The sequence below is a fragment of the Ochlerotatus camptorhynchus genome, unplaced genomic scaffold (assembly GCF_037179485.1).
Source record: "Ochlerotatus camptorhynchus isolate MF236.1 unplaced genomic scaffold, CSIRO-AGI_Acam_v1.1 ptg000503l, whole genome shotgun sequence".
NCBI lineage: Eukaryota > Metazoa > Arthropoda > Insecta > Diptera > Culicidae > Ochlerotatus > Ochlerotatus camptorhynchus.
Window position 1 is genome coordinate 3,514,123 of NW_027040988.1, and position 17,927 is coordinate 3,532,049.

Here is a 17,927-nt window from a genome sequence, read left to right on the forward strand (position 1 = left end):
CCGAGTTTTAGCCGTCGATTGTTGCCGCTCATCGCGGTTTGGGAAGTTCTGTACCTTGTATGTATGTAGTCCAGCTCTCTTCTTTGCATTCTGGACGTAGCTCTGCGACATGCCGATCTTTTTAGCCAAATCACGGTTTGAGACGTTGGGATTTGCTTTAATCATCCGCTTCACCTTTCCCTCCGTCTTTTTGTTCTCCGGTCCCGGTTTTCTTCCAGCTCCTTTGTCGTGGTCCAACGTCAACCGCTCCTGGAACCGCTTCAACACTCTGGAGACGGTTGAATGGTGAATGTTCAACATTTTTCAACAGGTCAGGAAATTCCAGGTGTTTGGAAAGAATTTGTTCTCTCAACTCGCGTTGGTTCACCTCCATTTTCGTTGAATCGAAAAACACGACTTCGAGTTTGACAGCATGTACACAATACACATCAATGAGAAAGTGTGCAAAATTTGGTTGATTTTTACCCAATGGTAAAAAAGTTATGCCCTGTTGAATGTGTCGCAATAATTTCGTGTTCGCCCTTTATCAGGATAAGTACCGGGTTTATTAATTTATTTGTGAAATGGACAATCCAAGCAGCCTTTTTTCAGTATTCAGTATTCGTAGGTAACGTTTAAAATAACACAAGGAATTATTGAAATATTTCAATGTACTTGACAGAGCTTTTCTATCATAGCCATCACCATAACAATCACATATCATAACCATAACATTTTTTAACAGACAACCCAACCATGCAATCTCATTTCGGAGATAGAGGCTCACTCCTGTAGATTACCGTTGCCAGCTGATAGAGGAAACATTCCTCTATCTGATGATATCGGCGGTTTGCATGTGTGAGCTTTTGTTCCCGGGAGATCAATGGCTGAAGCCATTGTTGACGGAAGCGGTTGTACCATTTTGAAATGATAGCACTGATATTATCTTTATTACTGATAGAAGACATCAACTCTTGTTATACAAGGGTTTATGCAAAAACTGGAACTATTGTCGCCACCTATTGGAAATTTTGACCAGAATGTCTTAGCATACGTGCCACTCACGGAATACTTGGCAGTGAGTCCAGATGATCAGTTTTCACAGATTTGTTCGCTGTTGATAATTATATTTAAGTTATAAAGTAATCATATTTCATCTTTTAATTTATTTATCAAACTTCTTTTTTTTCAAATACGTGTAGATCGGTTCTAAAATTTAAGGAGTTCGGCTAGCTTGATGGCTGCCGCTTTTGATTACTGATTATAAGATCGTGGGTTTACTCCCAAGCTCCTCCTAAATATAAATAAATCATAAAAATGGTCGCATCGCCTGCTTAAGCGAATCCTGACCCATACCCATACCACCATCCAACCCCGAAGTAGATGTTACATCAACAATATCCTTCCTTCCCCGTAACGGAGAAGATGGGCGTGGCCGGCAATGGCAATTGTCATGCTTTTCCTGTTCTAAACTTTGATTGGAGAACTATTCACTTCCAAATAGTTTTCCTTAAGCAATCAGAATAAGAACGTTAAAGTTGATAGATGACAGTTGTCAGTATGCAATCTACGAATTACTCCGTTACAAAGGCAACGCAACGCAGCATTTTTATTTAAAAAGGTATTAAAATTTATTTTAAGGCTCCAATCGAACTCCCGGTTTTTCTCGATAGTTTTCGACTCTCGGTTAATTCCCGGTTTTCCCGGTTCAGTGGCCACCCTGAATATTTGATTCATTCAATGGTGGTAAGCTTCAACCGATATTATGCTCGGATTAAATCCCGATTACAAATAACGGGTTGTTAATCCGTTAATCCGAGTTAGAGCTTACCACCATCACAGTCAATAGATCGGTTCCCGTACATTATTTTTGGCTTTTGCTGTAGTTTGCTGCAGCTGCAGTTGCTATAAAAAATAATTTGGTTCAGCAAGTACGGGAACATGCTTTTGATTTTTGCTGTACAGAATCTTACAGAAAAGCAAGTACGGGAACAGACCTAGTGCTAACTAGGGTTGGAAGTACCGGTTTTAACGTTACCGAAATCCAGAAAACCGTCCAGATATACCAAACCGAAATTACCGGTTTTATGTGGACAAAAAAAAACGGTAATTCCAATAAAATTTTTGGTATTTTTTTTATATGAAAAATATAAGTTGATTAATTTTTCAATAAACCTAAAAATATGTAAACCTCTTTTAAATTTTTTTTCATCTGTCAGAAATGGATGCCAAGCTAGCTGAGTTCGACATTTCTCTCCCTGCAGGACTGGTAGTGATCACTGGTGTCAAAAATAGTGATTTTAGTGACCATGTTGAAGACATAAGTGACCAAATAGTGACTTATAGTTGTAAAAATAGTGACTAAAAAGTGACCTAAGAGAAAATAAATGTTTGATGTTTAAGACTATCTAGACTACCAAGTATCTCATAAACACTTATGTACTATATGAACCTTTAAAATGAAAGATTCATTAGAAAGTGTATGGCCAAACCAACGGTATTAGTCAGGGTGTCTAATAACTGCAAAAACCTGGAAAACCGGGAATCCCCAGGACAGTTTATTTTTCCTTAAAATACCTGGAAGGCTCAGAGAATTGAATAAATTTCTTACTAAGGATATTTGAAGAAAAGAATGAATTTTAAAGTACATGCATTTAATGTTTCTCGTTATTTACACTTTTAACTTTATAGATCCACATTGTACTAATATTCAGTAACATATATATATTTAAAAAAAAAACAGAGGCTTGAATTGTATTTTTTTTGTTTGAAACATGCATATTTCCTAGAAATTTTAAATGTGAACTAGTCCTGGACTTAAAATCTATAATACTTCAAGAAATTTTCAAGAATCTGGAGTAAAAATCCATGCACAGTTTTAAAAGCTCGTGGATAATTTTATAAAGTTGTGGAAGAAAACGAATCCGGAGCATAAGTCCTTGGAACCTTTTTGAAAATACTAAAAGGACAATTAAATCTGAGAATAACTCCAGAACATCTTCAAAGGAATTCGGAAAATAAATTCAGTAGGGTTTGCCAAACAAATTATGCGAAGAAATCTAAGGAATTTGTGAGGAGAAATGCCACTGAATTCTTAGGAGACTTTCAATGTGAGTAGAATTCCAAGGGAAGGATATCTGAAATGAATTCAATAAATATTCGGAGAGTTTTTCCAAAGGGTTTCTTATTGTGGTGAATTTCAAGGTCTTTCTGAGGAAAACTAAAAGAAAATTAATTTAGGAGGATAGCTTTATTGAAATTTTGAGGAATATTTCAATGGAAATCAGAATAGACTATTCTGAGGTCTTCCGAACGTCTTGAAAGTTCCCAAATTTTTTCTGAAGTTAATTCAACTGCCTTAAAATTCTTTTGTAGTTTGAGAAACTATGCTCACTGATGCTCACAATACTTTTCATCAAATTCTTAAACTTTCCTGAACTTTATAGGCCTAAAGTTTCCGCAATGTTTCTAACGTTGCCTTGAAGTTTCGATAATTTCCGTTAAGTATTATAACCATTATAAACACTCACTAATTTATCTATGGTTACCTGAAGTTCCGGCAAATTTTCTGAAATATATTCATAATTCCCTAACGCTTCTGACGTTTTCGGATCAATTATAGAATTTATAGAATACCCCATAACGGAACTCCTTGTAAGTCTCTGCAAATTTGCTTAAATTAGTGGTATAATTCTGAAGCTATCTGATCGTCCTTGAAGTACTCGGAACTTCGCTGAATACCATGAAACTATCTAAAAGTATCTAAATTTACTATAAGTTCTCTGGAATTTCTTGAAGATATCACTGATTGCTAAAAGTTCTCGCAAAGCAGTTTCTTTAAAACTGATTGCCATGTCTTAAAAAAAAAGTTTGGGTATATTGCTGTTGTTTTTGATCTGCAAAAAAAGCATATTTTAACGCATTTAAAAAATAGCTTTCTTATTATAAACCTGGAATTAATCCGTTTAAGTACTGGAAAAAATTTGGAAAACTCATGTAATTCTATTAAGAAAAATGAGTAGACACCCTGTAGATAGAGAAAGACGATTAAACGCCACAAAGCAAAGAATGATCAATTTTGAAATAAATTCACGCTAAAATAGTCGAAAATAGTGACTGATTACAAGAAAAAGTGACTTTAGTGACTTGGCCTTAAAAAAGAGACTTTTTAGTGACTGGCTTGAAAAAAGTGACCAAGTCACTAAAAAGTGACTCGTTACCAGCCCTGTCCCTGGCAACACTGTTTCAGCCATGAAAATAGTACCACGTGGTTAGAAAAAAGTATGGTTTTGGACTCACCCCATCCCCTTACGTGGAAAAGCGTGGACATTAGACTGGCCTACATTTATTTGGGAAATTTTTTATCATTTTTTTCAACGGGCCAACCCCCAGATTTGTGCCATTAAGTGAAAAAACCACTCTCTGAAAATTTCAGCTCGTTCGGATGTAACACGAGCTGGCGCTTTTGGCTTATAGTTTGAATGGGGATTTTTTTCGAAATGTATGAAGAAATAACATCCCTTCACTCATTCGTGCATAAAACTGGTTCAGCACATATGTTTAAGCTCAGAATTTCAGCACATGTAGCTTATTCTATAGGAAACAACTTTGCCCAAGACAGCATCATTATTTAAGTTAGTATTATGCAGATATTCGTTCTTGAATTTATATGTCCATTATGTTCGTATATTGCAACTAAATTCAGGCGGCTTATGCAAAGTATCAAGTAGATTACCACTATAAAAATAAAAGTTCATATTTTCCACAGGTCAACATCCAGACTCGTGTGGGTGAGATAACTACTCTCTGAATGTATCAGCTGTTTTTGACGTAACACGGACTGGTGTTTTTGATTTAATGTTTATAAAGGGGATTTGGTTGAAATTTTCCTATACAAAATTCTCATACACATTCAAAAACGAATATCTCAATAAAACTAACCAGATTCATAATGTAGTCTTCAGCAAAGTTTTTACTCATTGTTTGAACTACAAGTTTTGAAAATCTGAATCAAATCGAGAATAAGTAAACTTTTTTATGATCGAAACAGTGTAGGAGTGTCATTTTTCATGTATTTTACCCAAAATCGCCATACAAAATTGAAACTGAAAGCGCCAGCTCATCCTACAACTAAATAGGCTAAAACTTTCAGAGAATGGTTTTGTCACCTAAAGGCACAAATCTAGAGGTTGGCCTGTGGAAAATTAGAATTTTTATTTTTATGGGCAAGTCTAGTGGACATAGACTCGACACCTACCCGAAATCCCAGATGCCCACGTGGACTTTCTGATTTGTGCCGTGCATAACTTTCGTTTTCAGATGTATTTTTATAGAGAGCTTTTTCAGTGTGTTATTTCCTTTTAATTCCGTTATAATTGCTTATCTTTTGACAGATACGCGTGTACGCCAAGTACTCACTGTGGCACAAGTGGCACTGAAATTAATCAACACACTCAAAAAGCTCTTCATAGAGGGATTCCTTTAAGAGGTTCGAGAACATTAAAATATTAAAAGATAAATGTATTTTCTTAAGATCAGTTCATTAAAAAAATGTTTTTGGCAAGATAGGGTACCCAAAAAGTTTCATCTCTTCACACATACATTTAGATTAAATAAATTTATTAATTTAAAATGAAGCTCAGATGTTCACAAGTTTTGGATTATCCTCCGTTTTCCACGATGGTGCTTCAGTTAAACCGTTATAACATCCTCGATAAAAACAAAATAAACCTACCTCCCGGTACAGCTTCTGCAGCGAGGACGCATTCAGCTGTGTCTTGTCGATGATTTTGATTGCCACCTCCTTCGACGTCGGAACGTGCTTAGCCAGTTTCACCTTGGCGAAGTTGCCTTTGCCGATGGTTTTCAGCAGTTTGTACTTGCCGATATGCTCCTCGGCCGGTCGCCATCGGGCGCCCGTTCCGCGCATCTGCATATTTGGCGAACCCTGGAATGTCGAAAAAAAAAGCATACACGAGATTAGTCATTTTGAAATTCACCATTGTTGGATTATTATTGCTGCAAAAAAAATAAACAAGCATTGCCATGTTACTCCATGGCGTAAGGTGATTACCCTCTGTGTTGTGTTGTGTCATCATCGCGTCGTTTACTCGTTGAGATTCGCCAATTTCCCTTGAAATCAAACATACACCGCCGTCGTTGGTTGTATTTTACTTTTTCGAGGAAGAATCGAGCACCCGTTATAGTGGGTATCGCGTAGTAGTAAAATGAGCTAAATTTAACTTCTGGGGCATTCAAAACAGATTATTTGGCCGTGCACTGCGCGGCTACGGCAATTGATGATGCCTTCTGCTTCAGTCAGAACGTGTTCTGCACATGATAATAGCAGAAGAAGTGTGTAGCAGAGAGCATTTTTACTCTAAATATTTACGACGGTGGTGTGTACACGGCCAATGTGAGTAGCTCAGTAACTGAGTCGAAAAATTGCAAAAATTGGGGTTACTCAGTAGGTCAGTAAAATTTTCCTCGATTTCCAGGAAAAACTTCTTGAATATGAGGGAAATCGAGACGGAGTCAAATTTTCGTAGATGTTCCTTATCTTCAAGCAGTTTTTCCTGGAAAAGCAAGGAAAATTTTACTCATTAACTGCGTAACCACACTTTTTGCAATTTTGAGTCGAATTCGGCTCAGTTAATGAGTTACTCTCATGGGCCGTGCATGCAAAATAGGGAAAACTCCCAGAACCAGGAAAAGTGCAGAATGAGAGCAGAGAAGTGTTGTTTGGCATGGATTTTAATAATAGACGCCGGCAAATTACTAACGAAGCTAAAAATAATACGTTCCTGCGATGAATGCGAACGTTGGTTGTCGGCGGGATTTCCACGTATCTATAGTAGGTATAAAGAGCAAACTCCCGTGTCAGACATTAGTAACACAGCGGAGATTTTATATGGATACTTAATACGAGGTGCGAAAAATTAGGGAAAGCAGGAAATGGCTGTGTTCTTTTATTATTATTTTTTCTGTTTTTGGAATCGCACGCACTGCCTGATTTTACTATTCAGAGCAACAACATTGGGAAGTGACCGCTGTTTGCGTTGGCATTGAAGCAAGTAGTACAGTATTTTTTATAAATCAGGTTGAGATAATGCAAAATCGAACATGTTAATTTTTTGCCAGATCAATTAAATTTTTTTATATTTCAAAAGCCTTTCTACTTTCAAACCCTGCACCCACCAATTGGGAAACATAAGATTATAATTTATATTTGCATGAAAGGTATGCAGAATTTGCAATGCTTCGCGACATGATCAGATTCAGTGATGTGGTCGCCTGAAGGTTTTTTAAATAATTTTGTAATTTTAATGTTAGCTTATTTTTCGAGCAAAGTTTTTTTTCCCTAAATGCATTGTGTCTAGAACATCATCTCGTGACGGTTTTATACTGAAATGTTGCATTCTGCTAACACTAGAACATTGCAAGAACTGCCATTACATTTTGACATAGAACTAGGGGAATTTACGTATTCTCGTCAATCTAAGCAGCGTCCGAACTTCTATTAGCGATTTCTCAACGTCACACACATACATGACAGGTTTGTTTGTTGACATTTATCTACTGCTTGCTGTTCTACCAATTCCAATCGACAGAATTGATCAAAACGGGTTGAACATGTTTTTACAACGCTCCAAACTTCTCAGGTGAGTGTGACTATTGTCGGCAGTCTTTTTTTCTTCGGCACCCTTTCCATTTGAACTGCGTGTTAACCAGCTGTTCTATTATCGGCAACTCGAAATCAGCCGTATTTTGTAGTGTGTATATTTAATTTAAAGAAAAATATGGCATAACAGTCGTAAAAATGTAATCAGATTGAAGCTGAAAAGGTAAGGAATCGGCTTAATACATTCAGCGAAGAGTTTTGATGGGAAAATACAGTGAAATTAACGTTTCAATTTCGGTTGCCGAAAACAGTCAATGGGTGCCGAAGCCATAATTTACCCTACCTCTTTGTCGACTATACTGGGATGCAAATCAAAAAATATGTATGGTGAAATAGTGTTAGGTTTTGAACGCTTGTAACTTTGTCAATTATAGATGAAATTAAAATCCAAATACTTCATCCAATAGGATATTACTTTACGAATCTGCTGAAATAAATACTTTTACAATTTTCCATAAAAAACTTTTGAAAAACGTACAAATGATAATTTTATCACTGTTTTTATGAAATAAACGTTTTCCCCAGTCTTCATAATCGAGCAACCATTTGGTGGCACATCGTTCTGCTTGAACCTTAAAGATATAAAAAAGCACTGCTGTCGTGCCTCTGCTCATTGCCGCTTCGGATGGCAGTGGGTCCTGCAGGAGCAAGTCAGCGGTTAATGTGGTGTTTACATATGTGCGGATTTGCTAGCGCTAATGTACCACCACTGTGCAAAAAAGTATCCAGCATAATGTAAGCAGGGCATCAGCGTCTACCAGCATGTGCTAATTGGCTAGTACACTAGCGCTAGCAAATCATCACAGATGTAAACACTCCTAGAGGTCAATCACGGCGTGATTACCTTGACACCCCGCGATGGGGTCGAAGGGGACTTGGGTTCAACTAGATCGAAACTTGGAAATTATTTATACAAAAAACCCCTCCCCCCTCTAAAGAAAACCTGAAAAAGACATAAACTTTGACGATCACTTTTTTCCATTAAAAAACAATTAACAAACTACAATTAAGTAAAATTAATTCCATTAATACCCCATGTTTGTCTTTTTCATCAGTATGTCGCTTAGTTCGAAATCAAGAGCACATTGCTCTCCAAACCTTGTGTTCTCAATCCCCACCCTGCCATCCATTTGTTACAATTTGTTACCCCTAACCCCCGCTTTACTAACGTTAGTTTTAAGTAATTTTGTAATCTAAACAATGAATATCGGCTCCGCAAAGCTACAGTAAATGAGCCTGGAAAAATAAACACATTATTATGAAAAAATCCATTCCTGTTTTACCCGCTTCTGCCCAGAGAGCCAAAACGTTCGAATTTGAGAAAAAAATTCGCTCACGATGATGATTGTGATTTACTGACTGTAAAACATATCTGGTACCTTTATATATGCAATTAGATTAACATCAGAAGTCCATCTTTACATATTCTACACAAAAGATACTTTCTGGCCCGCACCATTCATAAAAAAACAACAACGGAAAATCCTGTCAGGGGCGAAGTTTTGAAAGTATTTTTAGTGCAGGATATGTAAAAAAGGATGAACTTAACTGCCCATAATCGCATATCAGTCCCATATGGATAGGAAATCAAGCAAAGATGGGACTGATATGCGATTATGGGTAGTTCAGATGTTAATCTAATTGCATATATAGAGGTATCAGATATGTTTTACAGTCAGTTGGATGCGCAGAATCGTCAGGCAGACGGTTCACCGAAACGTCCCAGATTTCGGTGTGAACCAAGCCTTCGGTTTGTTTACATTTTCCTACGCGCTCATCAACATGATTTTATGTTTACTTTCCTAGTCACAACTTTCTTAAACAGAGCAGCATTGAGGAAGTAGATGAATTCTCATGTGAGTTGAGGCATCGCATAATGGATTTTGATCCATGGCTAAAACTGGCTACTGCTAGCCCAACAAACAATTTGAGCTGATTAACAGCTGAATAAGCTATTTTTTAGCTCATGCAGCATATTTTTGCCTGCATCAGCTCTTATTCAGCTTTCAATGTTTGTTGGGTAGGGTTTCTGGAAATTTACTGGATTTACTTATAACTGCCATCGAACTGGTTGTTGAATTTTAATGTCATTCAAAGGTTTTTGGCCATATTCAGAAACTGGCATTACTTCTCCGGGGGATCGAAACATGACCAAGTGTGGCCAATGTGGAACTGGGCCTCCCAAATGACTACCATTGAACTTGTTTTTGAATTCTAATGTGATTTGAGGTGTCACGTGATAAGTTTTATTCGTTTGAGGTCGCAATTAGCCTCAGCGTTCTTTTAAACCGCAGCATGTTCCGGTCAAATTTCCGAAACCAGTTGACTTTGCTTGGAACCAACTTTTGCTCTGACTTTGAAATTCAATAATTGAATCTCCCAAATTTTCAATTAATGTTGTACTAAGCACCTACTTATTGGAAACCAAACGTTTGATTTGAGAAAAGTCACAGTGGTGTTGAGTACTGTTGAAGTCTGCAAGTAGTAGACGAAATACGCGTATCTGTCAAACGGAATTAAAAGGAAATAACCAACAAACTCAAAGCTCTTCATGAAGGAATTCCGTTAAGAGGTTCGGCAAATTTAAAGATTCACAGTATTCTTTCGCATCATCAGGGCTGGTAGCGATCATTGCTGTCAGAATAAGTGACCATGTTGAATAAATAAGTGACCAAATAGTGACTTAAATTTGTAAAAATAGTGACTAAAAAGTGACCTAAGCGAAGGCGCATCAAATAAATGTTTGATGTTTTAGACTCATTCAATTATTATCTCATAAACACTTATGTACGCTACGAACCTTTAAAGCGAAAGACTCAATAGAAAGTTTATAATCAAACCCACGGTATTAGTCACGGTGTCTACTAACTTCAAAAATCTGGAAAGCTGGGAATCCTCAGAATTTTTTTTTCCTTAAAATACCTGGAAGTCTCAAAGAATTTAAAACGTTTTTTACTAAGGATATTTTAAAGACAATAATGAATTCTCCTTATTTTCATTCACACTTTGAAATAAAGAAATAAGAAATAAACTTGAAAAATAAATATATTTTTTTGGTTTTCGAAAAGACCACTGTCCGTCTGTGAAGTTTCCGAAGTTTTTCTAAATTTATGGAACTTTTGTGCTCCCGCAATTTTCATGGAATTAGAACGAAATCTTTAATATAGATTTATGATTTTCACTGAAGTTCTCCAGATTTGTTTTTAAGTTCATAAAACTTTCCTTTAATTATCGACACTAATCTAAAGCTTCATCAATAGTCTAGACTTTCCTGATGCCTAAACTATTACTGAATTTCTTTAAAGTTCTCTAGACTACCCTAAATTTATCAGTATTTTTTAAGAACCCGCAACTTTACTGAACTCAATTAATTTGCCATGAAATTTCAAAACTTTTCCTTAACTATTATAACCATTATTAACACTCACTATTTCCTGAATTTATCTATGCTTACCTGAAGTTTTCTAAATTTGTTTAATAATTTATATAATTTCTAATATATATTCATAACTCCCTGACGCTTCTGACATTTTAGTATCAATTATAGAATTCTTGGAAGACCCTATGATTCCACGGAACTCCTTGTAAGTCTCTGCAAATTTGCTTAAGGTAATGGGATTATTCTGAAGCTCAATTGTCCACGAAGTACTCGGAATTTCGCTGAATATCATTAAACAATCTAAAAATAACTAAAGAACTTAATATAGATCTCTGGAATTTCTTATAGATATCGCTGCTAGCTAAGCTAAGTTTTGTTGATGTTCTCTAATCAACTTAGCTAAATTTTCGCATTTTTTTAAGTTCTTGAAATCTCCACACCCTTAAAATACTCTCACGTTTTCTGGATGTTCATAAAATTTCCAGGAATTCGCTCGGAGCTTTGCTGAAGTTTTTAGAAATGCACTGAGTGTCTCGAAACTTCTTTAAGGTTTCCAATATTTCCTTGAAATTATTTGAACTACCCTTTGATTCTCTGACCTATCTGGATGTTCTCGAGCATAAAGCTCTTATTTCTAAACACCTTCAAATTCATTGAACTTCTGTGAAGTTTCTGTAGTTTTCATAAATTCTCTGAAGGTCTCTGTACTTCCCTGAAATTCACGGAACATCTTAAGGATTCTCTATTTGTTTTCAGCATTATCTTGAATTTATCTAAATTTACGATTATATAATTTTAATTAATCTAGCTTTTCTGAGGTGCATAGAACTTCTTAAAAATTTGCACATTACCCAAGTTGCAAGTATTCTAAATTTTCAAAGTTAGCTTGACACCTATGAAGTTTTCTGATATTCTTGGAACGTCATAAAAAAAGTTTCGGACGCTAAAAGAACCGCTTTGAGGTTCTTACAGCTTTCAGTAAGTTTCCCATATTTTCAGCGTGTTAGCTTCCCTTATGTTCGTGCAGTTTTTTTTATAGAGCTTCACTGAAATTCTCAGCATTACCTTTCATTCCTCAGAACTTCTCCAAAGTTCCTACAATTGTTGTACAGTTAATGGGACTGCATTGAAGATCATTTATTTGTTTACTTAATTCTGGCACTTTCAATATTTTCAATATCTTGAACTTGTGCATGGAATACGAAAATTCAAGACATTGAATATTTTTAGATCTTGGACTTACTTACTTGGAAAACTCAGGTAATTTTATCCAGAAAAATTAGTAGACATCCTATACATAGAGAAAGACTTTAGTGACTTGTGTAACATGTGCATCAAACATGTCAGCAACTTCCCACGCTTGCTATATTTGCTGGTCTCATAAGTGGCACCATGCCGCGACGAGACAAGCTATTCCAAAAAACCTTTTTCAGTCATCGAACCCATTTGAGCAATGCAATGCATAAATGAGTTCGATGAATTGAACGAAACGCATTCAGCAATTCTCACCAAAAGGCAGAAGTGTCAAATAACACTTTGGTTCATTCTTTCCCACTCTTGGTATCGATCACCAACGATCGAGTAAATAGCGAAAATACATAGTGGCTTCAAGTGTCTCCATTCTCAGCACCATATGTAAAATATTGTTCAATAAAACATTCTTAGTTTAACTTTCGAAGCGAAAGGTTCGTTTTTAGTAACTGCAATATCACGTCATGAAAACGTCAAATGGCGAAATAGTGAAAACGTTAAACTTGGGCTTAAAAAAAGAGACTTTTTAGTGACTGACTTGAAAAAAGTGACCAAGTCACTAAAAAGTGACTCGCTACCAGCCCTGCATCATTCTACGAACACACTGTAAGTTACAAAATTATGATGCATGATAATTTTATACTAGGGCTGTCCTCCAAATTGGAGAACAAACCCTTTCCTCCCCTACTTCGCTGACATATGAACCAACATGTTGTTCAATATTGAAAGTACCATCTTCCGAAAAGGAAAACAACTGCCTGTTGCGTTATCATAAAATGCAACCTTCACTCTCTTCTCTGCTTCAGAGACCTAATTTAAAACTAATGATGGAGCTACTGAAAAAAAAAATAACGTAGTTTTTTGGCAATTGTTTTATCCCACAACATGCATGCCGTCTTTGTGGTCTATACTGGGGTGCTACTCCAAAATATATAACGGCTTGTTTAGGACCCCACATTTGAATTTTCATAATTTATTACATTCCAGGGAAAATACTTGAACCAAGATTGAACCATAATCGAAACATTGAAATACTTGAAAAATTTAAAATAAAATATAAAAGTCAAAAATACATGACATAGGGTTAACTACCCCATTTCCGGCCTATTAAGCACAACCCGCACTTAGTCTTTCTTAATCTATCGCAGTTTAGCACCAAATGGAATGTTATTGTTACTGATGGTTTCCAAATTTATTTACCTTTCCGTACATACCGTAATATTTGATAAAGAGAAACAAATTGTTGAGATATTGTCTAAAGTCTAACACTGCTTCTTGACGCCAAACTCGGCCTACGGATTCTAAACTCGGCCTAACGCATTGAAACGCCATTGAAACGCCAATGAGTTCACTTCGGCCTATCGGATGAAGAGGAAATTGATTCGGTCGGAGCGCTTCTTTTGTTTTTGGGAATTTCGGGTGCAAACGTTCATATCACGCGTTCTCATTGACTTCGTCCAGTAGCTTATTAACTAAAGTATCGTACCAAACGCATAATCTACCTGTGAACGCCGAAAACATGGATTTATTTGATGTTTTCTGCTTGATAGGCCCAAAATGGGCGCTTAGGCCGAAGTAGTTCTCTACCCTACATCAATTTTGCGTAGTTCTACGCCATACCGCGGTCGGGTCTAGAAAACAACCCTTTAATTTTTTTTATATGAAGCATATGCAGAGGATGTAGTAAACCCAACTTTACATTGGATGTAAGAAAAATTTGCTTTGCGTTTGGGATCTCAAACATTTCTAGACATTGAGATCCGAGGTACATCATCGCAACGGTAAAGCAGCCACGGGGATAAAAATATCCAACATATCCGTGTGTTGCCTCTCCTTAAACTACCTTCCATACAGTTTACCAGTTTTAGTCCCTAACCCTAGCCACGAGAAATCGGTCTCCACTTTTTGTGAACTTTGACTACAATATATAGGGTTACGGTATGTAATGTGGGTCTAGTCCTTTCATTCGGCCTATCACGCAAATAAATAATTAATTAAGGAATATTACACAAAAAATAAGGAAAATATTGATCACTGATGGTTGATAAATGTGTACCACACACAAATCAATTTATATCACAACATTTCAATACATTTTCAGCTCTCGTAAGTAATAAAACTGGTTGAGAATATCACAATGTTCGGAGTTTTTAGCCGCCATGACTTATAAGGTTAAGATGGGAAGGTTGACTGACGATCATCAAATGGCCTGATTATGGCATTTATTGATTGGAATTACCTGATAATACACACTAGACGTAAAACTTACAGTTGCTGTTTGAATATTTTATGTTTATTTTAATTGTTTAACAACGTTTTCACAAGTAAAACATGGACCCAACTTTAGGGACACATTTCTTTTCTATGTTCCTAACTATGGCCCATGAAATTCATTTGACAGCATATAGCAATAAGAGTAACGTCAACAATGTTGTTTTGCATTTGGATGATAAGGAACGAACAGGAAGGGAGATTTTTTCTGCCAAACCTGTATAATGAACATCACAATGTTCTGATTTAGATATTCTGCGGTCAAAAGACGATAAGCGAAATTTTTAATTTTTAATTTTTAAATTGAGTGATTTAATGTAGTTTTCGTAAAATTTTCTCTAAGAAATGTTTTGAGGAATGAAGAGCATTAAGTTAACAGTGATAGTGATAAAAAAAAATACATCAGAAAACGTTACCAAGAGCGTTTTTTTGAGGATCAAACAAGATAGGACGAAGTTGCATCCATAAATAGACCCAATTTGGGGACAATAGACCCATATTACATACATTTCCCTAGTGAGTTATTGTCTTAAAAAAAGTAAGTTTTTCAACTTTTCGTGGTTTCTGATAGCAAACGACATGATAAGCATATCTAAGCATACCATTTAGCAGTAGAATATCGTTTGCAGGTAAATTCATTGATGAGTTATGATTAAAAACGTAATCGATGGCTGCATATTAGACCGAGGTTAGGGACGTATACCCTACAATATAAAGATACAATATAAATAAGAAAATTAATTTCGGCTTCTTAAAGCTACAGTAATTGAGCATAGAAAAATAAACAATTTGACAAAAAAAAAAACATTCCCAGCATTTAACATTACAAATAAAATTGGCTTCCAAAACGTTTGAAATGCATTTATTTTTACTTCTCATTATTATTTTTATCGTAACTCGTAACAACTGTAATTTATAAATTACTTCTGAATTATATTAGGTGTTTAACGCTCAAATTTTTAGTAATCTTCTTGGCTACTGCGTCCTATCTGGAAAACATCTGCTTGAAACATAGTGTCCTTTCAGCCAGGACCGGATTTGAGGGGGTGCAATGGGGACAACTGCCAGGGCCCCCTGGGTATGGGTAGGCTGAACAAATATGTGTTGTATTTTTTAATTCATCATATTTTTCCAGCTAAAGCAAATAGTTTTAATTTTACGTTCAATCATAAAGTTTAGTTCTGATCTTCTGATTTAATTTTATACGTTGGTCTGCCAATATATCTGAGCTTGTAGGACACCGATTTTTGAGTTGAGATAAAATATAGGTAGGGGAAAAGTTGGCTTCGGCAATACCTTACCTAGTATCGTCAGGGGGTGAACAACGTCCTTGAGAGCTCAATTTTGGCATGTGGATACAATGTGTCTCAGCGCAACTATTGGCCAAATTTGAGTGCTCTAGGACTTTGTTTACCCCCTGACGATAATAGGTTAAGGTATTGCCGAAGCCAACTTTTCCCCTATATCAGCAAATTAGCTTTGATTCATTGCAAATTACGGTCACGAGAATATCGATAACTGTTGAATGACTGAATGTTTTTTGTTTGCTGAAAATCGAAAGTAATTAAGCTAATTGAATCGAAAATTGATATTGAAACAATGACGTCTACATTGAAGCTAAGTGTAGACGTTAATGCTTCATGGATGTTTGCAATTCTTTTTACTGATTTGTATTGTTTTTATTAGAATAGTCATTCGGGGCAAATTGATCACATTAAACGTAGGGGAAATGACTCTAATGTTGGCTAAATCTGCAATTTATCAATTTTATCTAGATGAACGCGTCATTTTTGGTCGCTATTGAAAATTTAGTCGATTGCTAAATTTATGTATGGGCCCAAATAAGGGGCATTTAGGCCAACATTACATCCATTTCTCCTATACATCGAATAATTTTTGCATTAAAGAAAATGGACAAACTTATGGTATTCAAATCAACAAGCTATGACGATGCTATCGTTCCGCGTGATTACTTATTATACATTAAGTGTTTTGATTAGTTTTTGGACACTTTTTAAATCTCAAATTGTAAATATAGGGTAGAGAACTACTTCGGCCTAATCGCCCATTTTGGGCCTATCGAGCAGAAAACTTCAAATAAATCCATGATTTCAGAGTTAACAAGTCAATTATGCGTTTGGTACGATAGTTTAGTTAATAAGCTACGGAACGAAGTTAATGAGAACGCGTGATATGAAGGTTTGCACCCATTATTCCCAAAAACAAAAGAAGCGCTCCGACCGAATCAATTTTTATCTTCATCCGATAGGCCGAAGTGAATTCATTGGCATTTCAATGGCGTTTCAATGCGTTAGGCCGAGTTTAGAATCCGTAGGCCGAGCTTGGCGTCAAGAAGCAGTGTTCAACTTTTGACAATATCTCAACACGATTGGTTTCTCTTTATCAAATCTTACGGTATGTACGGAGAGGTAAATAAATTTGGAAGCCATCAGTAACAATAACATTCCGTTTGGTGCTAAGTTGCGCTAGATTAAGAAAGATAAAGTGTGGGTTGTTCTTAATAGGCCGGAAATGGGGTATTCAACCCTACCTAGATATTGGTATTGGTAATATGAAATCGATAAACTCTTCAAATGGCTTTCGAATGACTTTCTATGATATATTCTTACTAAATTCGGGTTCTCTAACTCCTTGTACAAAATGTGTTTTCAGCAGAAATTATGCAAATTTGTTTAATGCTGTTGCGCCTAAATGAAGGCATTTTTTATTCACAGAAAAACATTAATGTTTAACATTGGAAACATTTTACCATATTTAACATACTAACAGGGATCGAAATCAGCCCGATGCCCAAGGCCCGTCCAAATTTACGGTGCTTAAAATAACTGGTCGATGCTTCCAAGCAAGTTTCTTTCGAAATTTACACGCAATTCGACAATAGCTCATCGATTTCTTGGCCGACTTTGAAAACGATACAGTCACCTTTAGTGTAGTGTAGGCGTTCCGCATCGTGCCTCAACACCTCTGACCGACCAACAACAATAGGATGGTAGCGTATGTTACCATAACAAAATTTAAAAAAAAAATACGCATACCGCATCGTAGGAGTTTATTTTTACGATCCAGTTTTTTTTTTGGTGGAGGTGTAGAAGGTAGAAGATCTATTATTAGCCATTTGGTTTTACCATAACGCTCTCTCGGAAGGGAACGAACACAAATCATTGCTTTTACTTTGCTAAATGGGCTGTACTACTCTGCATATAAGCTTCAGCTTGTTGTTGGAATTTCGACCGGAAATACAGCGATACAGAATAACCAGTTTCGCTCTGAACTCTCGCCTCCTCTCGATGGGAGGGGAATACGTAACTCGTTCTTGACATTGAAAGTCGGCTGTTTTGGTTTTGT

General features: G+C 36.2%; 1 protein-coding gene across 14 annotated transcripts in view; it reads right to left on the reverse strand.

The window, feature by feature from the left end:
* The window catches only part of LOC135712708 (MAP/microtubule affinity-regulating kinase 3-like), a 384,511-nt gene that overhangs the window by 107,816 nt on the left and 258,768 nt on the right, over positions 1 to 17,927 (reverse strand). For all 14 annotated transcript variants that reach the window (XM_065235715.1, XM_065235722.1, XM_065235710.1 and 11 more), the window contains one exon: positions 5,714 to 5,926. In XM_065235715.1, the coding sequence (XP_065091787.1) occupies positions 5,714 to 5,926 (213 nt within the window). The remainder of the gene's footprint in view (positions 1 to 5,713; positions 5,927 to 17,927) is intronic.